This window comes from Ambystoma mexicanum, chromosome 3p (genome assembly GCF_040938575.1).
Source record: "Ambystoma mexicanum isolate Mex_15411 chromosome 3p, UKY_AmexF1_1, whole genome shotgun sequence".
Lineage (NCBI taxonomy): Eukaryota > Metazoa > Chordata > Amphibia > Caudata > Ambystomatidae > Ambystoma > Ambystoma mexicanum.
The window spans coordinates 18,735,903-18,759,717 of NC_090925.1; the positions used below are offsets into that span (position 1 = coordinate 18,735,903).

General features: G+C 52.0%; 1 protein-coding gene across 3 annotated transcripts in view; it reads left to right on the plus strand.

The window, feature by feature from the left end:
* Positions 1 to 23,815, plus strand: part of LOC138580080 (alpha-2-macroglobulin-like) — a 551,370-nt gene that overhangs the window by 511,014 nt on the left and 16,541 nt on the right. For all 3 annotated transcript variants that reach the window (XM_069650342.1, XM_069650343.1, XM_069650344.1), the window contains one exon: positions 5,096 to 5,167. In XM_069650342.1, the coding sequence (XP_069506443.1) occupies positions 5,096 to 5,167 (72 nt within the window). The remainder of the gene's footprint in view (positions 1 to 5,095; positions 5,168 to 23,815) is intronic.

Consider the following 23,815-nt stretch of genomic DNA (forward strand, 5'->3'; position numbering starts at 1 on the left):
CTGTTCCTGCCCCTGAGAATAGGGAGAGAGTTTGGGGCCAGGGAGTCATCCTGTGTTCTGTTCCTGAACCTGAGATTCAGGAGAGAGCTTGGGGTCAGGGGGGTGATCCTGTGTTCTGCTCCTGCCCCTGAGATTATGGAGAGAGCATGGGGTCAGGAGGTCATCCCATGTTCTGTTCCTGCCCCTGAGATTAGGAAGAGAGTTTGGGGGCAGGAAGTCATCCTGTGTTCTGTTCCTGCCCATAAACTTAGAGAGAGAGTTTGGGGGCAGGGAGTCATTCTGTGTTCTGTTCCTGCCCCTGAGATTAGGAAGAGTGTTTGTGGGCAGGGGTCATTATGTGTTATGTTCCTGCCCGTGAGATTAGGGAGAGAGTTTGGGGGGTAAGGGGATCATCTTGTATTCTGTTCTTATGGTTGAGATTAGGGAGAGAGCTTGTCGACAGGGAGTAATCATGTGTTCTGTTCCCACCCCTGAGATTAGGGAGAGAGTTTGGGGACAGGGAGGCATCCTGTGTTTTGTTCCTGCCCCTGATATTAGGGAGAGAGCTTGCGGGCAGGGAGTCATCCTGTGTTCTGTACCTAAACCGGAGATTCGGGAAAGAGGTTGGGGGTAGGGAGTAATCCTGTGTTCTGCTCCCACCCCTGAGATTAGGGAGAGACTTTGGGGGCAGGGAGTCATCCTGTGTTCTGTTCCTATGCCTGAGATTAGGGAGAGAGTTTGGGGGTAAAGGGCTAATCATGTATTCTGTTCCATGCCTGAGATTAAGGAGAGAGTTTGGGGGCAGGGAGTAATCTTGTGTTCTGTTCCCGCCCCTGAGATTAGGGAGAGAGTTTGGGGTCAGGAGGTCATCCCATGTTCTGTTCCTGCCCCTGAGACTAGGAAGAGAGTTTGGGGGCAGAGAGTCATCCTGTGTTCTGTTCCTGCCCCTGAGATTAGGGAGAGAGTTTGGGGGCACAGAGTCCTCCTGTGTTCTGTTCCTGCCCTTAAAATTAGGGAGAGAGCTTGGGGGCAGGGAGTCATTCTGTGTTCTGTTCCTGCCCCTGAGATTAGGGAGAGAGTTCGGGGGGTAAGGGGATCATCCTGTATTCTGTTCTTATGGTTGAGATTAGGGAGAGAGCTTGTCGACAGGGAGTAATCATGTGTTCTGTTCCCACCCCTGAGATTAGGGAGAGAGTTTGGGGACAGGGAGGCATCCTGTGTTTTGTTCCTGCCCCTGATATTAGGGAGAGAGCTTGCGGGCAGGGAGTCATCCTGTGTTCTGTACCTGTCCCTGAGATTAGGGAGGGAGCTTTGGGGAAGGAAGGCATCCTGTGTTCTGTTCCTGCCCCTGAGTTTAGGGAGAGAGTTTGGGGGCAGGGAGACATTGTGTGTTCTGTTCCTGACCCTGAAATTAGGGAGAGAGCTTGGGGGCAGGGAGTCATTCTGTGTTCTGTTCCTGCCCCTGAGATTAGGGAGAGAGCTTTGGGGCATGGTGGTCATCTTGTTTTATGTTCCTGCCCCTGAGATTAGGGAGAGTGTTTGGGGGCAGGGAGACATCCTGTATTCTGTTCCCGCCCCTGAGATCAGGGAGAGAGCTTGGGGGCAGGAGGTCATCCTGTGTTCTGTCCCACCACCTGAGATTAGGGTCAGAACTTGGGGGCAGGGGGTCATCCTGTGTTCTGTTCCTGCCCCTGAGATTAGTGAGAGAGATTGGAGGCACAGAGTCATCCTGTGTTCTGTTCCTGCCCCTGAGATTCGTGAGAGAGCTTGGGGTCAGGGGGGTCACCCTGTGTTTTGTTCCTGCCCCTGAGATTCGAGAAAGAGGTTGGGGGCAGGGAGTAATCCTGTGTTCTGTTCCTGCCTCTGAGATTAGGGAGAGAGCATTGGGGCAGGAGGTCATCCCATGTTCTGTTCCTGCCCCTGAGATTTGGGAAAGAGCTTGAGGTCAGGGGGGTCACCCTGTGTTCTGTTCCTGCCCCTGAGATTCCGAAAAGAGTTTGGAGGCAGGGAGTCATCCTGTGTTCTGTTCCTGCCCCTGAGATTTGGGAAAGAGCTTGAGGTCAGGGGAGTCATCCTGTGTTCTGTTCCTGCCCCTGAGATTTGGGAAAGAGCTTGAGGTCAGGGGAGTCATCCTGTGTTCTGTTCCTGCCCCTGAGATTCGGGAGAGAGCTTGGGGCCAGGGGGTCACCCTGTGTTCTGTTCCTGCCCCTGAGGTTTGGGAAAGAGCTTGGGGTCAGGGAGTCAACCGTGTTCTGTTCCTGCCCCTGAGATTCGGGAAAGATGTTGGGGGCAGGGAGTCATCCTGTGTTCTGTTCCTGCCCCTGAGATTAGGGAGAGAGCATTGGGGCAGGAGGTCATCCCATGTTCTGTTCCTGCCCCTGAGATTAGGGAGAGAGATTGGGGGCAGGGAGTCATCCTGTGTTCTGTTCCTGCCCCTGAGATTAGGGAGAGAGCTTGAGGGCAGGGACTCATCCTGTGTTTTGTTCCTGCCCCTGATATTATGGAGAGAGCTTGAGGGCAGGGAGTCATCCTGTGTTCTGTACCTGCCCCTGAGAATAGGGAGAGAGCTTTGGGGAAGGAAGGCATCCTGTGTTCTTTTTCTGCCCCCTAGTTTAGGGACAGAGTTTGGGGGCAGGGAGACATCGTGTGTTCTGTTTCTGCCCCTGAGATTAGGGAGAGAGTTTGGGGGCAGGGACTTATTTTGTGTTCTTTTCCTGCCCATGAGATTAGGGAGAGAGCTTGAGGCAGGGAGTCACCCTGTGTTCTGTACCTGCCCCTGAGATTAGGGAAAGAGCTTTTAGGAAGGAAGGCATCCTGTGTTCTGTTCCTGCCCCTGAGATTTGGGAGAGAGCTTGGGGTCAGGGGGTCACTCTGTGTTCTGTTCCTGCCCCTGAGATGCGGGAAAGAGGTTCCGGGCAGGGAGTCATCCTGTGTTCTGTTCCTGCCCCTAAGCTCATGGAGAGAGCTTGAGGTCAGGGGGTCACCCTGTGTTCTGTTCCTGCCCCTGAGATTAGGGAGAGAGATTGGGGGCAGGGAGTCATCATGTGTTCTGTTCCTGCCCCTGAGATTCGGGAGGGAGCTTGGGGTCAGGGGGTCACCCTGTGTTCTGTTCCTGCACCTGAGATTAGGGAGAGAGCTTTGGGGACAGGGGTTATGTTCCTGCCCCTGAGATTAGGGAGAGAGCGTGGGGGCAGGGAGTCATCCTGTGTTCTGTTCCTGCCCCTGAGATTAGGGAGAGAGATTGGGGACAGGGGGTTCTGTTCCTGCCCCTGAGATTAGGGAGAGAGATTGGGGACAGGGGGTTCTGTTCCTGCCCCTGAGATTAGGGAGAGAGCGTGGGGGCAGGGAGTCATCCTGTGTTCTGTTCCTGCCCCTGAGATTGGGGAGAGAGATTGGTGCCAGGGAGTCATCTTGTGTTCTGTTCCTGCCCCTAAGAATATGGAGAGAGCTCGAGGTCAGGGGAGTAATCCTGTGTTCTGTTCCTGCCCCTGAGATTCAGGAGAGAGCTTGGGGTCAGGGGGTCACCCTGTGTTCTGTTCCTGCCCCTGAGATTCAGGAAAGAGGTTGGGGCAGGGCGTCATCCTGTGTTCTGTTCCTATGCCTGACATTATGGAGAGAGCTTGGGGCCGGGGGGTCATCCTGTGTTCTGTTCCTGCCCCTGACATTCGGGAGAGAGCTTGTGTTCCGAGGGGGCCATCCTGTGTTCTGTTCCTGTCCCTGAGATTCGGGAAAGAGCTTGGGGGCAGGGAGTCATCCTGTGTTCTGTTCCTGCACCTGAGATTAGGGAGAGAGCTTGGGGGCAGGGAGTCATTCTGTGTTCAGTTCCTGCCCCTTTGATTCGGGAGAGAGCTTGGGGTCAGGGGCCTCATCCTGTGTTCTGTTCCTGCTCCTGAGATTGGGGAGAGAGATTGGGGACAGGGGGTTCTGTTCCTGCCCCTGAGATTAGGGAGAGAGCTTGGGGGCAGGGAGTCATCCTGTGTTCTGTTCCCACCCTTGAGATTCGGGAGAGGGCGTGGGGGCAGGAGGTCATCCTGTGTTCTATTCCTGCCCTTGAGATTCGGGAGAGAGCTTCGGGTCAGTGGGGCCATCCTGTGTTCTGTTCCTGTCCCTGAGATTCGGGAGAGAGCTTGGGGTCAGGGGGGTCATCCTGTGTTCTGTTCCTGTCCCTGAGATTAGGGAGAGAGCTTGGGGTCAGGGGGGGGTCATCCTGTGTTCTGTTGCTGCCCCTGAGATTCGGGAAAGAAGTTCGGGGCAGGGAGTCATCCTGTGTTCCTTTCCTGCCCCTGAGATTCCGAAGAGAGGTTGGGGAAGGGGGTTAACCTGTGTTCTGTTCCTATGCCTGACATTAGGGAGATAGCTTGGGGTCAGGGGGGTCATCCTGTGTTCTGTTCCTGCCCCTGAGATTAGGGAGAGAGCGTGGGGGCAGGGAGTCATCCTGTGTTCTCTTTCTATGACTGATATTAGGGAGAGAGCTGAGGGTCATGGCGGACACCCAGTGTTTTGTTCCCACCCCTGAGATTCGGGAAAGAGCTTGGGGACAGGGAGACATCCTGTGTTCTGTTCCTGCCCCTGAGATATGGGAGAGATCTTGGGGTCAGAGGGGTCATCCTGTGTTCTGTTCCTGCCCCTGAGATCCCGGAAAGAGCTTGGGAACAGGGAGTCATCCTGTTTTCTGTTCCTGCCCCTGAGATCGGGAAAGAGCTTTGGGGCAGGGAGTCATCCTGTGTTCTGTTCCTGCCCCTGAGATCCCAGAAAGAGCTTGGGGGCAGGGAGTCATCCTGTTTTCTGTTCCTGCCCCTGAGATTAGGGAGGGAGCTTGGGGCAGGAGGTCATCCTGTGTTCTTTTCCTGCCCCTGAGATTCGTGAAAGAGGTTGGGGCAGGGGGTCATCCTGTGTTCTGTTCCTATGCCTGACATTAGGGAGAGAGCTTGGGGCCAGGGTGGTCATCCTGTGTTCTGTTCCTGTCCCTGAGATTCGGGAAAGAGCTTGGGAGCAGGAGGTCATCCCATGTTCTGTTCCTGCCCCTGAGATTCGGGAAAGAGGTTGGGGGGCAGGGTAAATGCTCAATTGCTCCAGTTTCTTCCTTTAATTGCTCTCTTTTTACTTTCACCCCCAGTTGATGGAAAAGAGATTTGTGGATCGGTTCGAGACGTCCACCCCGGGCCACGCTTACTTCTACTTTGATAAGGTGGGTGTGACCGACTGGTGAACATTTCCTGCTTAATACCTTTATTATTGAACTCAAATGTCATACTGCAAGTGCACTTACAACACACCCATGCCGAACATACAACAAAAGGCAATGCCTCTGCTAGTCCAGGCAGTACCCCAAGCGAGTACAGCAATGAGCGGCACCCCCTATTCATCAGGCAAGTGGTCGCCAAGAGTCTGAAACCCCTCGTCTAAAGCGGAGGCATGTGTCTGTTGGGCAGAAGCTTGAGACAGGGCGACCTGGGAATAAAATCAAGCATAGGTCCAAGGTTAATACCTGCGTGCCTTCTCTATTCCACGCCATTCCCCTGCCCGCCTGTGGTTAATACCTGCATGCCTTCTCTATGCCACGCCATCCCCCTGCCCGCCTGTGGTTAATACCTGCGTTCCTTCTCTATGCCACGCCATCCCCATGCCCGCCTGTGGTTAATACCTGCATGCCTTCTCTATGCCACGCCATCCCCCTGCCCGCCTGTGGTTAATACCTGCGTTCCTTCTCTATGCCACGCCAACCCCATGCCCGCCTGTGGTTAATACCTGCATGCCTTCTCTATGCCACGCCATCCCCCTGCCCGCCAGTGATTAATCACTGGGTGCCGTCTCTATGCCACGCCATCCCCCTGCCCGCCTGTGGTTAATACCTGCGTGCCTTCTCTATGCCACGCCATCCCCATGCCCGCCTGTGGTTAATACCTGCGTGCCTTCTCTATTCCACGCCATCCCCCTGCCCACCTGTGGTTAATACCTGCATGCCTTCTCTATGCCACGAGATCCCCCTGCCCGCCTGTGGTTAATACCTGCGTTCCTTCTCTATGCCACGCCATCCCCATGCCCGCCTGTGGTTAATACCTGCATGCCTTCTCTATGCCACGCCATCCCCCTGCCTGCCTGTGGTTAATCACTGGGTGCCTTCTCTATGCCACGAGATCCCCCTGCCCACCTGTGGTTAATACCTGCGTTCCTTCTCTATGCCACGCCATCCCCATGCCCGCCTGTGGTTAATACCTGCATGCCTTCTCTATGCCACGCCATCCCCCTGCCTGCCAGTGGTTAATCACTGGGTCCCTTCTCTATGCCACGCCATCCCCCTGCCCGCCTGTGGTTAATACCTGCATGCCTTCTCTATGCCACGCCATCCCCCTGCCCGCCAGTGGTTAATCACTGGGTGCCTTCTCTTTGCCACGCCATCCCCCTGCCCGCCAGTGGTTAATCACTGGGTCCCTTCTCTATGACACACCATCCCCCTGCCCGCCTGTGGTTAATCACTGGGTGCCTTCTCTATGCTACGCCATCCCCTGCCTGCCTGTGGTTAATACCTGGGTGCCTTCTCTATGCCACGCCATCCCCCTGCCTGCCTGTGGTTAATCACTGGGTGCCTTCTCTTTGCAACGCCATCCCCCTACCTGCCTGTGGTTAATCACTGGGTGGCTGCTCTATGCCACGCCATCCCCCCTGCCCGCCTGTGCTTAATACCTGGGTGCCTTCTCTATGCCACGCCATCCCCTGCCTGCCTGTGGTTAATCACTCAGTGCCTTCTCTATCCAACGCCATACCCCCTGCCCACCTGTGGTTAATACCTGCATGCCTTCTCTATGCCACGAGATCCCCCTGCCCGCCTGTGGTTAATACCTGCGTTCCTTCTCTATGCCACGCCATCCCCATGCCCGCCTGTGGTTAATACCTGCATGCCTTCTCTATGCCACGCCATCCCCCTGCCTGCCTGTGGTTAATCACTGGGTGCCTTCTCTATGCCACGAGATCCCCCTGCCCACCTGTGGTTAATACCTGCGTTCCTTCTCTATGCCACGCCATCCCCATGCCCGCCTGTGGTTAATACCTGCATGCCTTCTCTATGCCACGCCATCCCCCTGCCTGCCAGTGGTTAATCACTGGGTCCCTTCTCTATGCCACGCCATCCCCCTGCCCGCCTGTGGTTAATACCTGCATGCCTTCTCTATGCCACGCCATCCCCCTGCCCGCCAGTGGTTAATCACTGGGTGCCTTCTCTTTGCCACGCCATCCCCCTGCCCGCCAGTGGTTAATCACTGGGTCCCTTCTCTATGACACACCATCCCCCTGCCCGCCTGTGGTTAATCACTGGGTGCCTTCTCTATGCTACGCCATCCCCTGCCTGCCTGTGGTTAATACCTGGGTGCCTTCTCTATGCCACGCCATCCCCCTGCCTGCCTGTGGTTAATCACTGGGTGCCTTCTCTTTGCAACGCCATCCCCCTACCTGCCTGTGGTTAATCACTGGGTGCCTGCTCTATGCCACGCCATCCCCCCTGCCCGCCTGTGCTTAATACCTGGGTGCCTTCTCTATGCCACGCCATCCCCTGCCTGCCTGTGGTTAATCACTCAGTGCCTTCTCTATCCAACGCCATACCCCCTGCCTGCCTGTGGTTAATCACTGGGTGCCTGCTCTATGCCACGCCACCCCCCTGCCTGCCTGTGGTTAATAACCAGGTGCCTTCTCTATCCAACGCCATCCCCCTGCCCGCCTTTGGTTAATACCTGGGTGCCTTCTCTATGCCACGCCACCCCTCTGCTCGCCTGTGCTTAATACCTGGGTGCCTTCTCTATGCCACACCATCCCCCTGCACGCCTGTGGTTAATCACTGGGTGCACTCTCTATGCCACGCCATCGCCTGCCTGCCTGTGGTTAATACCTGGGTGCCTTCTCTATGCCACGCCATCTCCCTGCCTGCCTGTGGTTAATCACTGGGTGCCTGCTCTATGCCACGCCATTCCCCCTGCCCGCCTGTGGTTAATCACTGGGTGCCTTCTCTATCCAACGCCATCCCACCTGCCTGTGGTTAATCACTAGATGCCTTCTCTATGCCACCCCATCCCCTGCCTGCCTGTGGTTAATACCTGGGTGACTTCTCTATGCCACGCCACCCCCCTGCCTGCCTGTGGTTAATAGCTGGGTGCCTTCTCTATGCCACGCCATCCCCTGCCTGCCTGTGGTTAAACACTGAGTGCCTTCTCTATGCCACGCCATCCCCCCTGCCCGGCTGTGGTTAATACCTGGGTGCCTTCTCTATGCCATGCTATCCCCCTGCCCACCTGTGGTTAATAAATGGGTCCCTTCTCTATGCCACTCCATCCCCCCTGCCTGCCTGCGGTTAATCACTAGATGCCTTCTCTATGCCACCCCATCCCCTGCCTGCCTGTGGTTAGTACCTGGGTGCCTTCTCTATGCCATGCCATCCCCCTGCACGCCTGTGGTTAATCACTGGATGCCTTCTCTATGCCACGTCACCCCCCTGCCTGCCTGTGGTTAATAGCTCAGTGCCTTCTCTATGCCACGCCACCCCCCTGCTCGCCTGTGCTTAATATCTGGGTGCCTTCTCTATGCCACACCATCCCCCTGCACGCCTGTGGTTAATCACTGGGTGCATTCTCTATGCCACGCCATCCCCTGCCTGCCTGTGGTTAATACCTGGGTGCCTTCTCTATGCCACGCCATCCCCCTGCCTGCCTGTGGTTAATCACTGGGTGCCTTCTCTTTGCAACGCCATCCCCCTACCTGCCTGTGGTTAATCACTGGGTGCCTGCTCTATGCCACGCCATCCCCCCTGCCCGCCTGTGGTTAATACCTGGGTGCCTTCTCTATGCCACGCCATCCCCTTGCCTGCCTGTGGTTAATCACTCAGTGCCTTCTCTATCCAACGCCATACCCCCTGCCTGCCTGTGGTTAATCACTGGATGCCTGCTCTATGCCACGCCACCCCCCTGCCTGCCTGTGGTTAATAACCAGGTGCCTTCTCTATCCAACGCCATCCCCCTGCCCGCCTTTGGTTAATACGTGGGTGCCTTCTCTATGCCACGCCACCCCTCTGCTCGCCTGTGCTTAATACCTGGGTGCCTTCTCTATGCCACACCATCCCCCTGCACGCCTGTGGTTAATCACTGGGTGCACTCTCTATGCCACGCCATCGCCTGCCTGCCTGTGGTTAATACCTGGGTGCCTTCTCTATGCCACGCCATCTCCCTGCCTGCCTGTGGTTAATCACTGGGTGCCTTCTCTTTGCAACGCCATCCCCCTGCCTGTCTGTGGTTAATCACTGGGTGCCTGCTCTATGCCACGCCATCCCCCCTGCCTGCCTGTGGTTAATACCTGGGTGCCTTCTCTATGCCACGCCATCCCCTTGCCTGCCTGTGGTTAATCACTGGGTGCCTTCTCTATCCAACACCATCCCACCTGCCTGTGGTTAATCACTAGATGCCTTCTCTATGCCACCCCATCCCCTGCCTGCCTGTGGTTAATACCTGGGTGACTTCTCTATGCCATGCCACCCCCCTGCCTGCCTGTGATTAATAGCTGGGTGTCTTCTCTATGCCACGCCATCCCCTGCCTGCCTGTGGTTAAACACTGAGTGCCTTCTCTATGCCACACCATCCCCCCTTCCCGGCTGTGGTTAATACCTGGGTGCCTTCTCTATGCCATGCTATCCCCCTGCCCACCTGTGGTTAATAAATGGGTGCCTTCTCTATGCCACTCCATCCCCACTGCCTGCCTGCGGTTAATCACTAGATGCCTTCTCTATGCCACCCCATCCTCTGCCTGCCTGTGGTTAGTACCTGGGTGCCTTCTCTATGCCATGCCATCCCCCTGCACGCCTGTGGTTAATCACTGGATGCCTTCTCTATGCCACGTCACCCCCCTGCCTGCCTGTGGTTAATAGCGCGGTGCCTTCTCTATGCCACGCCATCCCCTGCCTGCCTGTGGTTAAACACTGGGTGCCTTCTCTATGCAGCGCTATCCCCCTGCCTGTGGTTAATCATTGGGTGCCTTCTGTATCCAACGCCATCCCCCCTGCCTGCCTGCGGTTAATCACTCAGTGCCTTCTCCATGCAACGCCATCCCCTGTCTTCCTGTGGTTAATAACCGGGTGCCTTCTCTATCCAACGCCATCCCCTCTGCCTGCCTGTGGTTAATCACTGGGTGCCTGCTCTATGCCACGCCATCCCCCTGCCTGCCTGTGGTTAATAACCAGGTGCCTTCTCTATCCAACGCCATCCCCCTGCCCGCCTGTGGTTAATCACTCGGTGCCTTCTCTATGCAACCCCATCCCGCTGCCTTCCTGTGGTTAATAACCGGGTGCCTTCTCTATCCAACGACATCCCCCTGCCTGCCTGTGGTTAATCACTGGGTGCCTTCTCTATGTAACACCATCCCCAGCCTGCTTGTGGTTAATCACTGGGTGCCTTCTCTATCCAACGACATCCCCCCTGCCTGCCTGTGGTTAATCACCGGGTGCCTTCTCTATCCAACGCCATCCCACCTGCCTGCCCGCGGTTAATCACTAGATGCCTTCTCTATGCCAGCCCATCCTCTGCCTGCTTGTGGTTAATACCTGGGTGTCTTCTCTATGCCATGCCATCCCCCTGCCCACCTGTGGTTAATCACTGGATGCCTTCCCTATGCCACGCCACCCCCCTGCCTGTGGTTAATACCTGGGTGCCTTCTCTATGCCACGCCACCCCCCCTGCCCACCTGTGGTTAATACCTGGGTGCCTTCTCTATGCCATGCTATCCCCTGCCCACCTGTGTTTAATACCTGGGTGCCTTCTCTATCCCATGATTTCCCCCTGCCCGCCTGTGGTTAATAACTGGGTGCCTTCTCTATGCCACGCCATCCCCCTGCCTGCCTGTGGTTAATAACTGGGTGCCTTCTCTCTGCCATGCTATCCCCTTGCCCGCCTGTGGTTAATAAATGGGTGCCTTCTCTATGCCACTCCATCCCCCCTGCCTGCCTGCGGTTAATCACTAGATGCCTTCTCTATGCCACCCCATCCCCTGCCTGCCTGTGGTTATTACCTGGGTGCCTTCTCTATGCCATGCCATCCCCCTGCACGCCTGTGGTTAATCACTGGATGCCTTCTCTATGCCACGCCACCCCCCTGCCTGCCTGTGGTTAATAGCTGGGTGCCTTCTCTATGCCATGCTATCCCCCTGCCCGACTGTGGTTAATCACTGGGTGCCTTCTCTATGCCACGCCATCCCCCTGCCTGCCTGTGGTTAATCACTGGGTGCCTGCTCTATGCCACGCCATCCCCCCTGCCCGCCTGTGGTTAATACCTGGGTGCCTTCTCTATGCCACGCCATCCCCCTGCCTGCCTGTGTTTAATCACTGGGTGCCTTCTCTATCCAACGCCATCCCACCTGCCTGCCTGCAGTTAATCACTAGATGCCTTCTCTATGCCACCCCATCCCCTGCCTGTCTGTGGTTAATACCTGGGTGTCTTCTCTATGCCATGCCATCCCCCTGCCCACCTGTGGTTAATCACTGGATGCCTTCTCTATGCCATGCCACCCCCATGCCTGCCTGTGGTTAATAGCTGGGTGCCTTCTCTATGCCACGCCATCCCCTGCCTTCCTGTGGTTAAACACTGAGTGCCTTCTCTATGCCACGCCATCCCCCCTGCCCGCCTGTGGTTAATACCTGGGTGCCTTCTCTATGCCATGCTATCCACCTGCCCGCCTGTGTTTAATACCTGGGTGCCTTCTCTATCCCATGATTTCCCCCTGCCCGCCTGTGGTTAATAAATGGGTGCCTTCTCTATGCCACGCCATCCCCCTGCCTGCCTGTGGTTAATAACTGGGTGCCTTCTCTATGCCATGCTATCCCCTTGCCCGTCTGTGGTTAATCACTGGATGCCTTCTCTATGCCACGCCATCCCCCTGCCTGCCTGTGGTTAATCACTGGGTTCCTTCTCTATGCAACCCCACCCCCTGCCTGCCTGTGGTTAATCAGTGGGCCCCTTCTCTATGCCATGCCATCCCCCCTGCCTGCCTGTAGTTACTCACTGGATTCCTTTACTATACAACGCAGCCCAAAGGTGACTTGCGTTTACCCCCGCCTCCCATCCTTTGGCTTTCTCACTCCTTTTATCTTTTGTGCTCCCTGGATGGTCTGGTTCCCGCCTCCCATCCTTCTGCTTTCTCAATCTTGTCATCTATTGTGCTCCCTGGATAGCCTGGTTCCCACCTCCCATCCTTCTGCTTTTTCACTCCTTTCATTGTTTGTGCTCCCTGGATGGTCTGATTCCAGCCACCCATTCTTTTTCTTTCTCACTCCTTTCATCTTTTGTGCTCCCTGGATGGTCTTATTCCCTCCTCCCATCCTTCTGCTTTCTCAATCCTTTCATGTTTTGTGCCCCCTGGATGGCCTGGTTCCTGCCTCCCATCTTTCTGCTTTCTCACTCCTTTCATCTTTTGTGCCCCCTGGATGGTCTGATTGCTGCATCCCATCCTTCTGCTTTCTCACTCATTTAATCTTTTATGCTCCCTGGCTGGTCTTATTCCCACCTCCCATCCTTTTTCTTTCTCACTCCTTTCATCTTTTGTGCTCCCCGGATGGCCTGTTCCCGTCACCCATAATTCTTATTTCTCACTCCTTTCATCTTTTGTGCTCCTTGGATGGTCTGGTTCCCACCTCTCACCCTTCTGCTTTCTCACTCCTTTCATCTTTTGTGCTCCCTGGATGGTTTGGTCTCTGCCTCCCATCCTTCTGCTTTCTCAATTCTTTCATCTTTTGTGTTCCCTGAATGGCCTGGTTCCCGCCTCCCATCCTTCTGCTTTGTCACTCCTTTAATCTTTTGTGCTCCCTGGATGGTCTGGTTCCCACCTCCCACCCTTCTTCTCTCTCACTCCTTTCATCTATTGTGCTTCCTGGATGGCCTGGTTCCTGCCTCCCATCCTTCTGCTTTCTCACTCCTTTCATCTTTAGTGCTCTCTGGATGGCCTGGTTCCCACCTCCCATCCGTCTGCTTTCTCACTCCTTTCATCTTTTGTGCTCCCTGAATGGCCTGATTCCTGCCTCCCATCCTTTTCTTGGCTCACTCCAGCACTGCCTCGTACCCCCCCGCGGCACTCATCCTTGCCTCTTCAGCTGGCAATCTTGCTCTGGCATTTGACCTTGGGTCCCTTTTTCTGCGTTTCTGTTCTGACTCCCTTCTGTCATTTTGAACTATACAATATCTGAACAATCTCATCTTACAAAGGAAGAAAAGCCTGTGTCATTCCTTGCTCTTCCTTCTCAGTTGTGTCACCGCTCTTTTTTTCTCCCAGCTTCAACCTTCTCTCCATTATTCCATCTCTTTCCTCCTCCCCCACCCTCTGTGGTGCCCATTCTCCTTTCTCCCCTCCACCCTCACTTCTGGTCGCTCAGTTTTACTTTTACATCCCTTTGTTGCTCGCTCTTCGCAGGACACCAGGCTGGCGCGTATTCCTCCTTTAACTAACTTGCTTCCCCTGTCCCATCCCCTTCCCCTTCCCTCCCCAGCTCCCTCGCTCCCCAGTTCCCTCCCTCTTAAGGGGGCCATGTCCAATTCGTCCACAACATCCTCCCCTTGCTTATCACAGAAGTTTGTGGCCCACATCTGTTCGATGAGGCGGGGGGGCCTGCGTATGGTTCGTTGGGGCCGACCCTGCGGGTAATGGGACTCCTCGTCGGGCGCCCTCATTGGGGGATCCTCAGGCGGTTTGTAAGAGGATTCAATTCAGCACTACAGCTAAGTTAATGCCTAGTCTAGAATACTGAATGAAAACCCTTATTGATATATCTTTAGGTCCAGTTCATGCGTTCTGGATGACTACCCCTATATAACACCCCTCTCTTGGAATCCCCCTGACCCCACTGAGCCAAGAAGTAGTTCTGTTTTGCAAGTTAAAAGGGTTTATTTGATAATTTAAACAATATATATTATATCACGCTTTATAATAAATTAATAATTGAATAGCACACTTAATCTGATATGATACAGATTAACAACAGAGAATCTGGCACTAGCACACTTCTTATAATCACTAATGAGTTGACTTGAAATGGATAAGGTAGCACACTGGTGAATAGGAACAAAAGTATAATGTGGTAGAGGATGCTTTATGTAAGCTCAGGTGGATGCAATATTCAATGAATGCAGTACAGAAAATACTCAATATGATTTCAACCAAACAATGTAATCACTTTTCTCTGGCTATTCACTCCCCCCCCCTCTTTATGCAATGCAAGGAAATGGGAGGAAACACACACAGTTCTCAGAAATGCAATCAATGTAATCAGTTCAATCCAGCACGCTTAGACAACAGAAAACAGATAGGAGTTTTGAAATCACAGGCCCAAATTGCTTTGATATGTGCTGGCAATGAATGAGAAATATGCTGGAAACGCTTTTAATTCCCTTTTAGAGGTTCAGGGTGAGTGGTATCTAGTTAATATTAGTCCAGGCTCACACTAGCAATGATGCAGGGATAGTTAACAGGTTAAACGAATTTCTGGCAAATGGAAAGCCAGCAGCAGCAGTTTTTTTACATGTGAAGAAATTGCAAATCGCGGCAAAATTCGCGGATGCGCCGAGCGCTATTACAGAGGAACCGCAAGGACTATCTCTATCGTTTTGGGGTCCTATGAAAGCCTAGGATCTCAGCTTCCAAATAAAAGTTACTGCAAGTCTCTAGCCCAAACGGTTGCGGAGATATGAGCGATTGAATAGAGGTCGTTTTTCAGATTTGAAATTTTAAAGTTCCAAAAGACAAGTGCAGCTTGCGACTAGAAATGACAAGTGACAGCTTTACAAATTACAGGTGACAGTTAGGAGGCAGTTCTACTTAGGTTAAATAGATTGAATTAGATGAATTTAAACTAAGAGATTGGTTCTACACAGTTCTGCTGGGTACTCACACTATATTCTTGAATTAAATGGGCCTCATCACGGATCTGGTCAGGGTTTTAGACTGGGCTCTGGTCACTCTCTCTGCTGGTCTGGGTCTCTCTGGTCTGGTCTCTTAGTTCTGGATAGATTGAAGTCTCTAGTTTGGCTCTCTGGAGGTTTGATGGAGGTAAGTATGGATTTTTCCGGCAGAGCGCCCCGCTGCAGATGGATTTGGAAGGTCCCTATCTGTCCTGACTCTGTGCTTTTATGTGTTTTTTAGAGTGGGTGTGGATGTTGCATCACTAGACTTGCCCCTCTCACTGGTCATTGGTCCAGCTTTCATTCGTCCCCTGTTCAAACTCTGCTCTTCCTGGGAGCTTGCATTCAGAAATGGCACATATTTCACTTTTTAACTGATTTTTCAATTTCTGACATTGACCCAACTTTACATACATGTGTGCAGGGAGTATGGACATTAACTGAAGAAGTTTCAGATTTTTAACATGCATACAGTTAGAGTAATATCCATTTTTCCGCTAAAACCCCCCTGAACATGCCACCGGGTCGAAAAACCTCTTAAATGTGGGCAGAAAAATCACAAGAATTATGGTATCATTTATAAAATTTTCACATGTCCGCTCTATGAGTTATTCATCTTTTTAAAGTTATGTTCTGGCTCCAAAGGGGTGTGGTTTCCCAGGTCACATGGTATAGAAACCAGTCTTTCCAGTTTCTGCCAAGCCAGCTTGCTCTCACAGGCAGTGCTCCTCCCAGCTCCTGCCAAGAGGAAGCTACATTTTACGACTGCGGTAATAAAAACCTTTGCCTGAGTGAAGAGGGCTTTGTTCACTCTCTTGCAGAGCACAGATAATTCAATTATCAGATAGATGGCATATCCTTAGTGTGGGCAGCAAAAGGAAGGTTGGCCTGGGAACACAGCTGTGACTCAAGTTTCCTCCTGATGGGGGTAGTTGCCAGGCAGAATCAAGTTCCTTAAGCCAGACTTTCAGCTACTGTCATGTTATTTGTTGCTTTTTAAATTAACTTGCAATTTTACACATGCAGCTAGAATGCTGATTCTAAGTTTAAAACTATGACATTTAAACAGTTACAAAGGCATGTGACACCAAACATAGCTCACTCATTTAATCTAAACATTTTCGATTTTAGTGTCTTTAAATCCAGTGCAACTTAAACTGCTGACTCCATAGCACAGCCAGTCTTGTTATAAACCTTGTCTTATGATCTTCATTTCCCAGATTTTGTAGGCACACAAAACTCCATTCTGCCAAATGTCTGCTGGTGTTCAGTAAATATTTTGCACATATTGCAATGTTTGAAAATAGGCATTTTGACTTGCCTTCAGGGAAACAGAGTGGTTTTAAAACGCCGGCTTTTGGATAGTGGTGAGTACTGGTACTGCACCCATTTTTGGGATTTAAGAAATGAATTCCCCACAATTCTAGGTTGCATTTGGCAATCAGCATTGCCATTCCCAATGGTTTCAGACTACTGTGCGGGTAGTCCAATGGTGGTTTTAGGCAGCGTCCTTCTGTGCCCATAACATCGGCAAAAATGAGTGGCAGCCTATTCTTCATGCATTTCCCTGTGCATTTTCTGGGAAGCTCTGGCCATCATGATGTTTTCCGTGTCAGTACTGCACAGTTTTGAGGTAGGGCTAGGATGCATGGGTAAATACATCCCACAAGCCCCCCTCTTGCGATGGCCATTCTATTTCACGAATGGGACTCGCAAGATCTGGGATGTTTCCTCATCTTCCGGTAGATGGCACAGTTCAGCATCTTCTTCTCCATCCGGTACTGATCGATGGGTTCTCCTCGCCGGTCCTGATGTGAATATTGGGCGGTCCACTGGGCCCATTGTGTCTCCGTTCCCGGTCTCCGGATCGTCCTTCTTGGTCATCCTTCATGGTTTCATCTCTCCTAGGATGATAAAGCAAAAGCGGCAATATCTACTCATAGACGTTTTTCCACCACTGTTGAGATAGTGGGGCAGCATATGCATTTCATCATAACGAAACATTAAATTCTTATTTTGAAAAAAAAAACAGTATAACTAAGAGACAGTTTCATGCAAATCACAATATTTTAGAGACTAGATGTGGTATGTTTTATGATTGGAACTGAATTAGTCTGATACAGTACCCGCTAGGATTCCAGAGGTTTCCTCCAGTTGTTGCAGAGCGTGCCTGGGATGGCAACATTTCAACTGGTTTATGTGGACCCACTTGTCTTCCCCCTCTGCCAAAGGACCTTTGGGGATGTGGATTTTGTAGGCCACAGGGGAGATCTTATCGACGATCTCAAAGGGTCCCTTCCATGTAGGCAAAAATTTTCGCTGCTTGGCCTGGTTCCTTTGGAAGTTGTATAGATAGACCCGGTCTCCCACCTGATATTCCTTCCTGGAAGTTTTCAGGTCATAATGGGTCTTCATGCTATCAGCTGATCTTTCTAGATTCCGCTGAGCATAAGCAAAAGCATGTTGAAGGTGTTTCCTTAAATTCTCTACATACTCATGAGTAGTGGAGGCATTTATCAGTGTCTGCTCTTGGGTCCTGTAGAGCAAATGCTGCGGAAGCACCATCTTGCGCCCAGTCATCAACTCAAATGGTGACATTTTGGTTGCAGATGAAGGGGTAGATCTGATAGCCATTAGGACCAGAGGTAATCGGATATCCCAACTTGGCCCAGAATCTGCCACAAACTTCTTTAATATGCTCACAATTGTCCGGTTATATCTCTCTACTGCCCCAGAAGAAGCTGGCCGGTAAGCAATATGCAGCTTTCTCTTGACCCCCAGTATCTCCCACATCTTTGTCATTACCTCACTGGTGAAGTGGCTACCTCTGTCTGACTCAATCCTTTGAGGTAGACCAAAACGGGAAAAGATGTGGTTAATCATCAAGGCAGCTGCAGTTTCTGCCTTGCAATTTGGGGCTGGGAGACATTCCACCCACTTGGTAAACAAGCATGTCACAGTCAACATGTACTTATTCCCCCTAGCCGAGCGAATCACAGGGCCTACAAAGTCGATTTGTAAATCTGACCATGGGAGTGTCATTCCCCTCTTTTGTAAAGGCGCCCGGTGTGTGAGGGATGTCGGCTGAAATTGTGCACACACAAGACAACCCTTCAAATATTGGTTGAGGTCCTGGCCCATGTGTGGCCAGTATGCAACCTCTCTTAAGATTTCCAATGTTGTGTGAAACCCCCTATGACCGGCGGTGGCCGCATCATGGGCGTGACTTAACATCAGGCTTCGGAATGAGGTAGGAACCACCCACTGATCGTGGCCAGCTTTGGATTTCCTTACCAACAAACCGTCTTGGATCCGGAACATTTTTGGACACTTCATCAACACTCTTAGGTCCTCTTTCCCAATGTAATCGGTATCCGTCAGGGGAAAGTTCTCAGGGTCCTCAAGGTGCTGGTAAAATTTACCAATTATTGGATCCCCCTTCTGAGCAGTAATCAAATCAGCATCAGGGGTCTCCTTACTCCATTGTGCAATTGAGAGGTCGTTGTGAGCATTTGTCTGGGACCTAGTGATAGCGGTGACCTGGATTTCCCCCAACAGGGACTCAATCTCAATTAGATCCCCTTGGATGGCCCCGGTTTTGGCCAGCTGATCAGCTAAGTCATTTCCAGTTTTGTCTGGTCCCTCTACTTTGGAATGACCCTTGATCTTTTTCCAATAGATGGTCATCTCATTCGAGGTGACCAAATCATCAATGTTTTGGATCAACTTCCCATGTTTCAAGGGTTTGTTGTTAGCACATAACATGCCTCTGGTTTTCCAATTAACCAGGTGCTCCACGAACCCGTTCCGTACATAATCCGAATCTGTGATTATGACCAGTTCGTGGAGTTGATGCTGGACAGCAGTGAGGATGGCTTGATGCACAGCCATCAATTCTGCCACCTGACTACTTCGGGGACCAATTTTGTATCCGGCGGAGGGTTCTGGGGACTCATTCACCCATGCATTCCCTACGCCGGCCACTAGTTCTTTCTCCCCGTTGTTGTCAACATGGTAAGAGCATCCATCCACATACACAGTGGGCATTCCCTCACACTTGTCTTCTTCAAAGACTTTGTGGGGGGAATTAAGGTATGCCTCCATGTTGTCCTTTATTTTTAGACTTTCGTCCTCGAGACAGTTTTCTCTGGCACAATCATGCAAGTCAGCCAGACCTTGCGCGAGGGGACTCTTCTTGTTTTGGCCATATCTGACCTCCACAGGAAAGCCTTGCATTGACAGAATCCAGGAAGTAATTCGGGAATTACTCACATTTCCGGCCCGGATTCTGTCACTTTGGAGATATTGCAGAGGCTGGTGTGGAGTCTCCACTATGATGTGTTCCCCCTGGATAAACGGGCGGTAATTCTTCAATGCCCACACCGTTGCCAGGAGTGCCTTCTCACAATCGTTGAATTTTTCCTCCACAGAGGATAAAGTTTTGCTTGCATAGGAGATTACTTTATTGACCTTGTCATGCTTTTGGTATAATACTGCCGTCAAGCACGTATCAGAGAACCCCGTCTCCAGGAAGAACTCCTTGTTTCTGACAGGGTAAGCTAGGCAAGGCGCTTGTGAGAGGCTTCTTTTGAGTTGTTTTACCGCCTCGGCTTGTTCTGGACCCCATTCCCACTTGACCCCCCCCTTCAGGAGATCCTCTATTGGAATGGTGTCATGTTCTATGTTGACTAATGGTGTTGGGTTTACCCCCAACCCTTGCTGTTGGAGAGAAGCATTTAGATGTATGTAAGCATCAGGGTTTTTCAACTCTTGTCCCCTTTTAACTTTCACTTCCAGGGAGAATTGTCGGGTCCTTTCTGGGATGGTGACTTCCTCTTTGATCTGAATTTCAACTGCATAAGGTAGCAATTGAGCTGACCTAAATGCTTTTTCTGGATCATCAAAGCCCATGGGATTATCCGCTAATCGGGACCAAGCTTTGAAGTTTATTAGGTCCAAACTAATGGCAAAGCGATTGAGAATGTCACTGCCTAAGTAAAAGGCGGCAGTGACGTCTCGCACGACCCAACAATTATGGACTATGCTCTTGTTGCCAATGGAGATTTTGAGCATACACCTGCTTGGCAGGAGATGTTTTGAATTGGGTGCTTCCAGGTCCATTTCCCATTTGTCTATCAGTTTGAAGGTGGGAATGGCTGGATCTTTTGGAAGTTGGCGAAACATGGCTTCGCTGATGAAGCTCTTACCGTTGTTCACACACACTCGAGCGAGAACAGAGTCCTTCCCATCATTTAACTGAACAGGGATGAACAACTGCTCTCCAATTTGCTGAATATCAGCCAGGCTTTGAGCTGATTTCACATCTTTCTGGACTATAGGAGTGGGAGTTTCAGATTGTGGATTGGTATAGAATTTCAGAGTGTTTCCTTCCAGCGTGGAATACCACCTTAAACTGGAAGGAAGGTTGATTTTCAGAAATAGAGAGGACCCCCCATCACCAGTCTGTTGTCCTACTGCTATTACTGTCACGTCTGGAATTTGGCTATTCTGGAAGTGAAATTCTACTTGGTCAGATTTTTGTTCAACCATGTGGCATGTGCCGTTTAAACTAACATGGTTGACACTCTGTTTTAATTTTATTGGTCGGCTAGTCTGGGTCCAGAGGACCTTGTTTACGCAATCTATTAGGGGTGACAACCTTCTCAGGAGGTCATTCCCTAGTAAACAAGGGGTGCCCTCTGGGGTCACAATTATGACCGGGTGTTTCAACTTGTGTCGCCCGATCTTAATGTCCAAGTCTGCAGTCCCCTCAACGGGAATTTCCTTCCCGTCAAAGTTCTGGAGTTGTCCAGGAAGTGAGGTGAGAGGAATTTGGTAATTCTCTCCCCTTCCTGCATTCAGTTCATCAAAGGCCCTTCTGGACAGAAGGGTAGCTTGAGATCCAGTGTCCACCAGTGCCGAGATTGTACCCTGCCCCTGTACTTGTACCGGGGCATAATATCTTCCCTCCTTCTCCTCAAGGGGGCACAGATAATGTACATTTTTGGACAACTGGTGGGCTAACTTTCTGGTTTTGAACATCGCGAGAAGAATTTTGGGCAGAATTCTGTGGAGAGCCTTGGGAATCTGAAAGAAAAAGTTGGCAACTGGAGATCAGAGCCATTGTGGGTTCCCCTGGTTCCGGTTCTGGGCCGCCCCCCCCCTTTTTGGAGGCAGTCACCAGGATGGGTTTGAACCAGGGGGTTTTCTTGCTGTTTGTTCTGGGATGAGATAGTGGGCGGCGGTAGCTCAGTCTCCACATCTCCCCAGTCTGGATTTGCATCCCTAGGGACCCATTTTTCTTTGGGGGGAGTTCCCCCCTCTCTGAAGGAGAAGATCCTTTTCCCAGGATCCTCTGAGGATCCCTCTCCCTCAAATTGGAAGACCTGTACCTCCTCCTCAAACTGAGTCTGTTTGGGTCTTTTGTTTCTCCTACCCCCCTCTGCTCCTTAGGAGGCAGACTTTCAGGGGCAAGAGATTTTGTTTCCGGTTCCTGGGTTTCCAGGGGCTGTTTACAAGTGAGGAAGGAAGCTTCCTCCAAGGCTTTACACCCCCCTTCCCCTTGTGCCTCCCCCCTGGGAACCGGTGAGTTATCGGGGTGCTGCCCCCGTCATTGTTCTGGAGCACCAGGTCCAGAGTTGGGTGCGTTCTGCGCCGGCATGCTGATCTGAGGGTTCTGCTGCGCCCTCAGTAGATGACCCATATCCCGCGCCATGTTTTGAACCTGGCGCTCTAACTGGGAAACCCGCTCAGGCTGATACGGGGCCCTGTTTTCTCCCCTGGGCTGATCCCGGGAAGGGTAGCTGTCCCTCCTCTGGTAATACCCCGGGTTGGGAAGATTTGGGTACCCCTCCACCCTTGGCCTCCCCTCTCCCGGATTCAGTGGTCTGGGCTCAGGGAATTGGGGAAAGAAGGATGGATGGTTTTGGGGCTGAAAGTCGGGAGGATATCTGGGGAAAAAGTTCTGCCCAGGGTTTGGTAAATTTCTGCCCTCCTGTGGGAAGTTTGGAGGGAAGTTCCCTGGGTTAGGTGCTTGGCTGGATCCCCCCCCTTGGGCTGGAGGAGTCCACACATAACCCAGGATGGGTCTGTTACCTTTGTAGCGAGGACTTACATAGTCAGGAGAGCGAGGGACCCCATTTGTGGGGCTGCCTCCCTGGCTCCCTGTCTGTGACTGGCCCGAGGACCTTCTGGGCCTAGCATTATTAGGTGCAGGTAGGTTTTTAGGCCCCCCCATCTCCAGATCCAAAACGGGGGTGACCTTTACCTCTGCCACCTTGACAGCAGCAGGGGTGCTGTTGGCTTTGGGGTTTTTCTGGGCATTGCTTTTATTTTCTATGGGCTTCTGCACCTCATAGATCCGGGTAGCCTGTTCAATGACCCAGTCTAAAGATCTTTTCTCATGAAAATCTCTCACGAGCTGGGTCATTATATATTTGGGCAAGGCATGGAAAAATGTATTGACAAACTCTCTACTATCTGTGCGCACCCTTCTTGTGGTCTGTGCAAAAGCACGCTTTAACTCCTGCACAAATTCTTGTGGGGCCTGATCCTCCCCACATTGTAAATTGTAGGCTGCCTTGCGAGCCTCTTGAGGATTTCTGTGAACAGAAAAATGTTTCAAGATGGCCGCCTTATAGGTGGACCATCTTAAATGATTTTGGTCCTCCAGCCCTGCAAAGAAACTGGAGCATTCCGGGGAGAAGGTCCACTTTACATATTGAATGCAGCTTTGGCTGTCCTTCAAATGGAAAGTCTCCATCATTTGTTCAAACAACTCTAAGTGCTCCCAAACAGAATACTTAGCGTTCTTATGGTAAGGCGTGATGACGCTCCTGATCGCCTTAATCTGCTTTAAGGGGTCCTTAAGCAAGGCCCTTTTTGCCTTATTGGCCTTTTTGGTTCGGGTAACCCTTGTCCATTCTTCCTCGGACTCAGAGGCACTGCTCCCAGAGGTTCCCGTCTGTTCTTCCAGGTTTTCCCGGATTCTGCGAGCCTGGGAATGGCTGGCAGAATGTGGGGACCTGGTCTCCTGTGTCCTGCGCAGTTCAGAGGAGTCTTCAGATTCCTCCTTGCTGCCAGGATTTGATGGGTACCCCCTCCACTGACATAACTGGGCAGAGGTTTTCAGGATGCCCTTAATGGGCCTACTCTCCTGGGGTTCCCCATTGAACTGTACTGTACTTGGGTGCCCATACCCGGATGCCCACCCCTCCATTCCTGAGTGGTACTGGCCTATGAGCCCCATACTCTTAGATGGATAGTAATCTGCCATCCCTGCGGCCCTGTGCTCATGTGCGCCAGGGGACATGGGGGTGGTAGAGTCCAGGGACTGGGGGAGATGAAGGCCCCTGGGGTTAGGGCTCCTGCGGTTATGGTCAGGAGTCTCTCTTTCCCAGCGGACCTCATCTCTATCCGCCCCTGCTCCCTGTTGCAATGCAAGAGCCTGCATTTGTGCTTTCAGTTCCTCTGTTAAGGCCTTACTCGACTCTATCAGTCTCTCCTGCATCGCTACCTGTTGTTGGAGCTTATCATTGTGTTGACAGAGGGCCTCATTTTCCCTCTGTGCTTCCTGGTTGGTCCTGGAGAACTGGGCCAGTCTTTGCTGCAGGAGGGTTACCTCCTGAGCTGTGTCCCTATTGGCCTGCTCCTTTCTTGCTAGAGCATCCTCCACCCTCCTGGTGTGCTCTAGCAAGTTCTGGTGTTCTTTTTGGAGATCACCCAGTCCCTGGTGGGCCAGGTGATTTTCTTCCATTTTTCTTTTTAAATGGCAGACTTCCTGGCCTAAGGCGTCTCTTTCCTGACTAAGAGCCTGCATTTGTGCCGCCAGGTCGTCCCTCTGCCTTTGAAAGGCACCAGCTTTCTGGCGTTCTTCATCAAACTCTGCCTGGGTATCCAGGTCTTTCAAAATCAGCTTGTTGCTC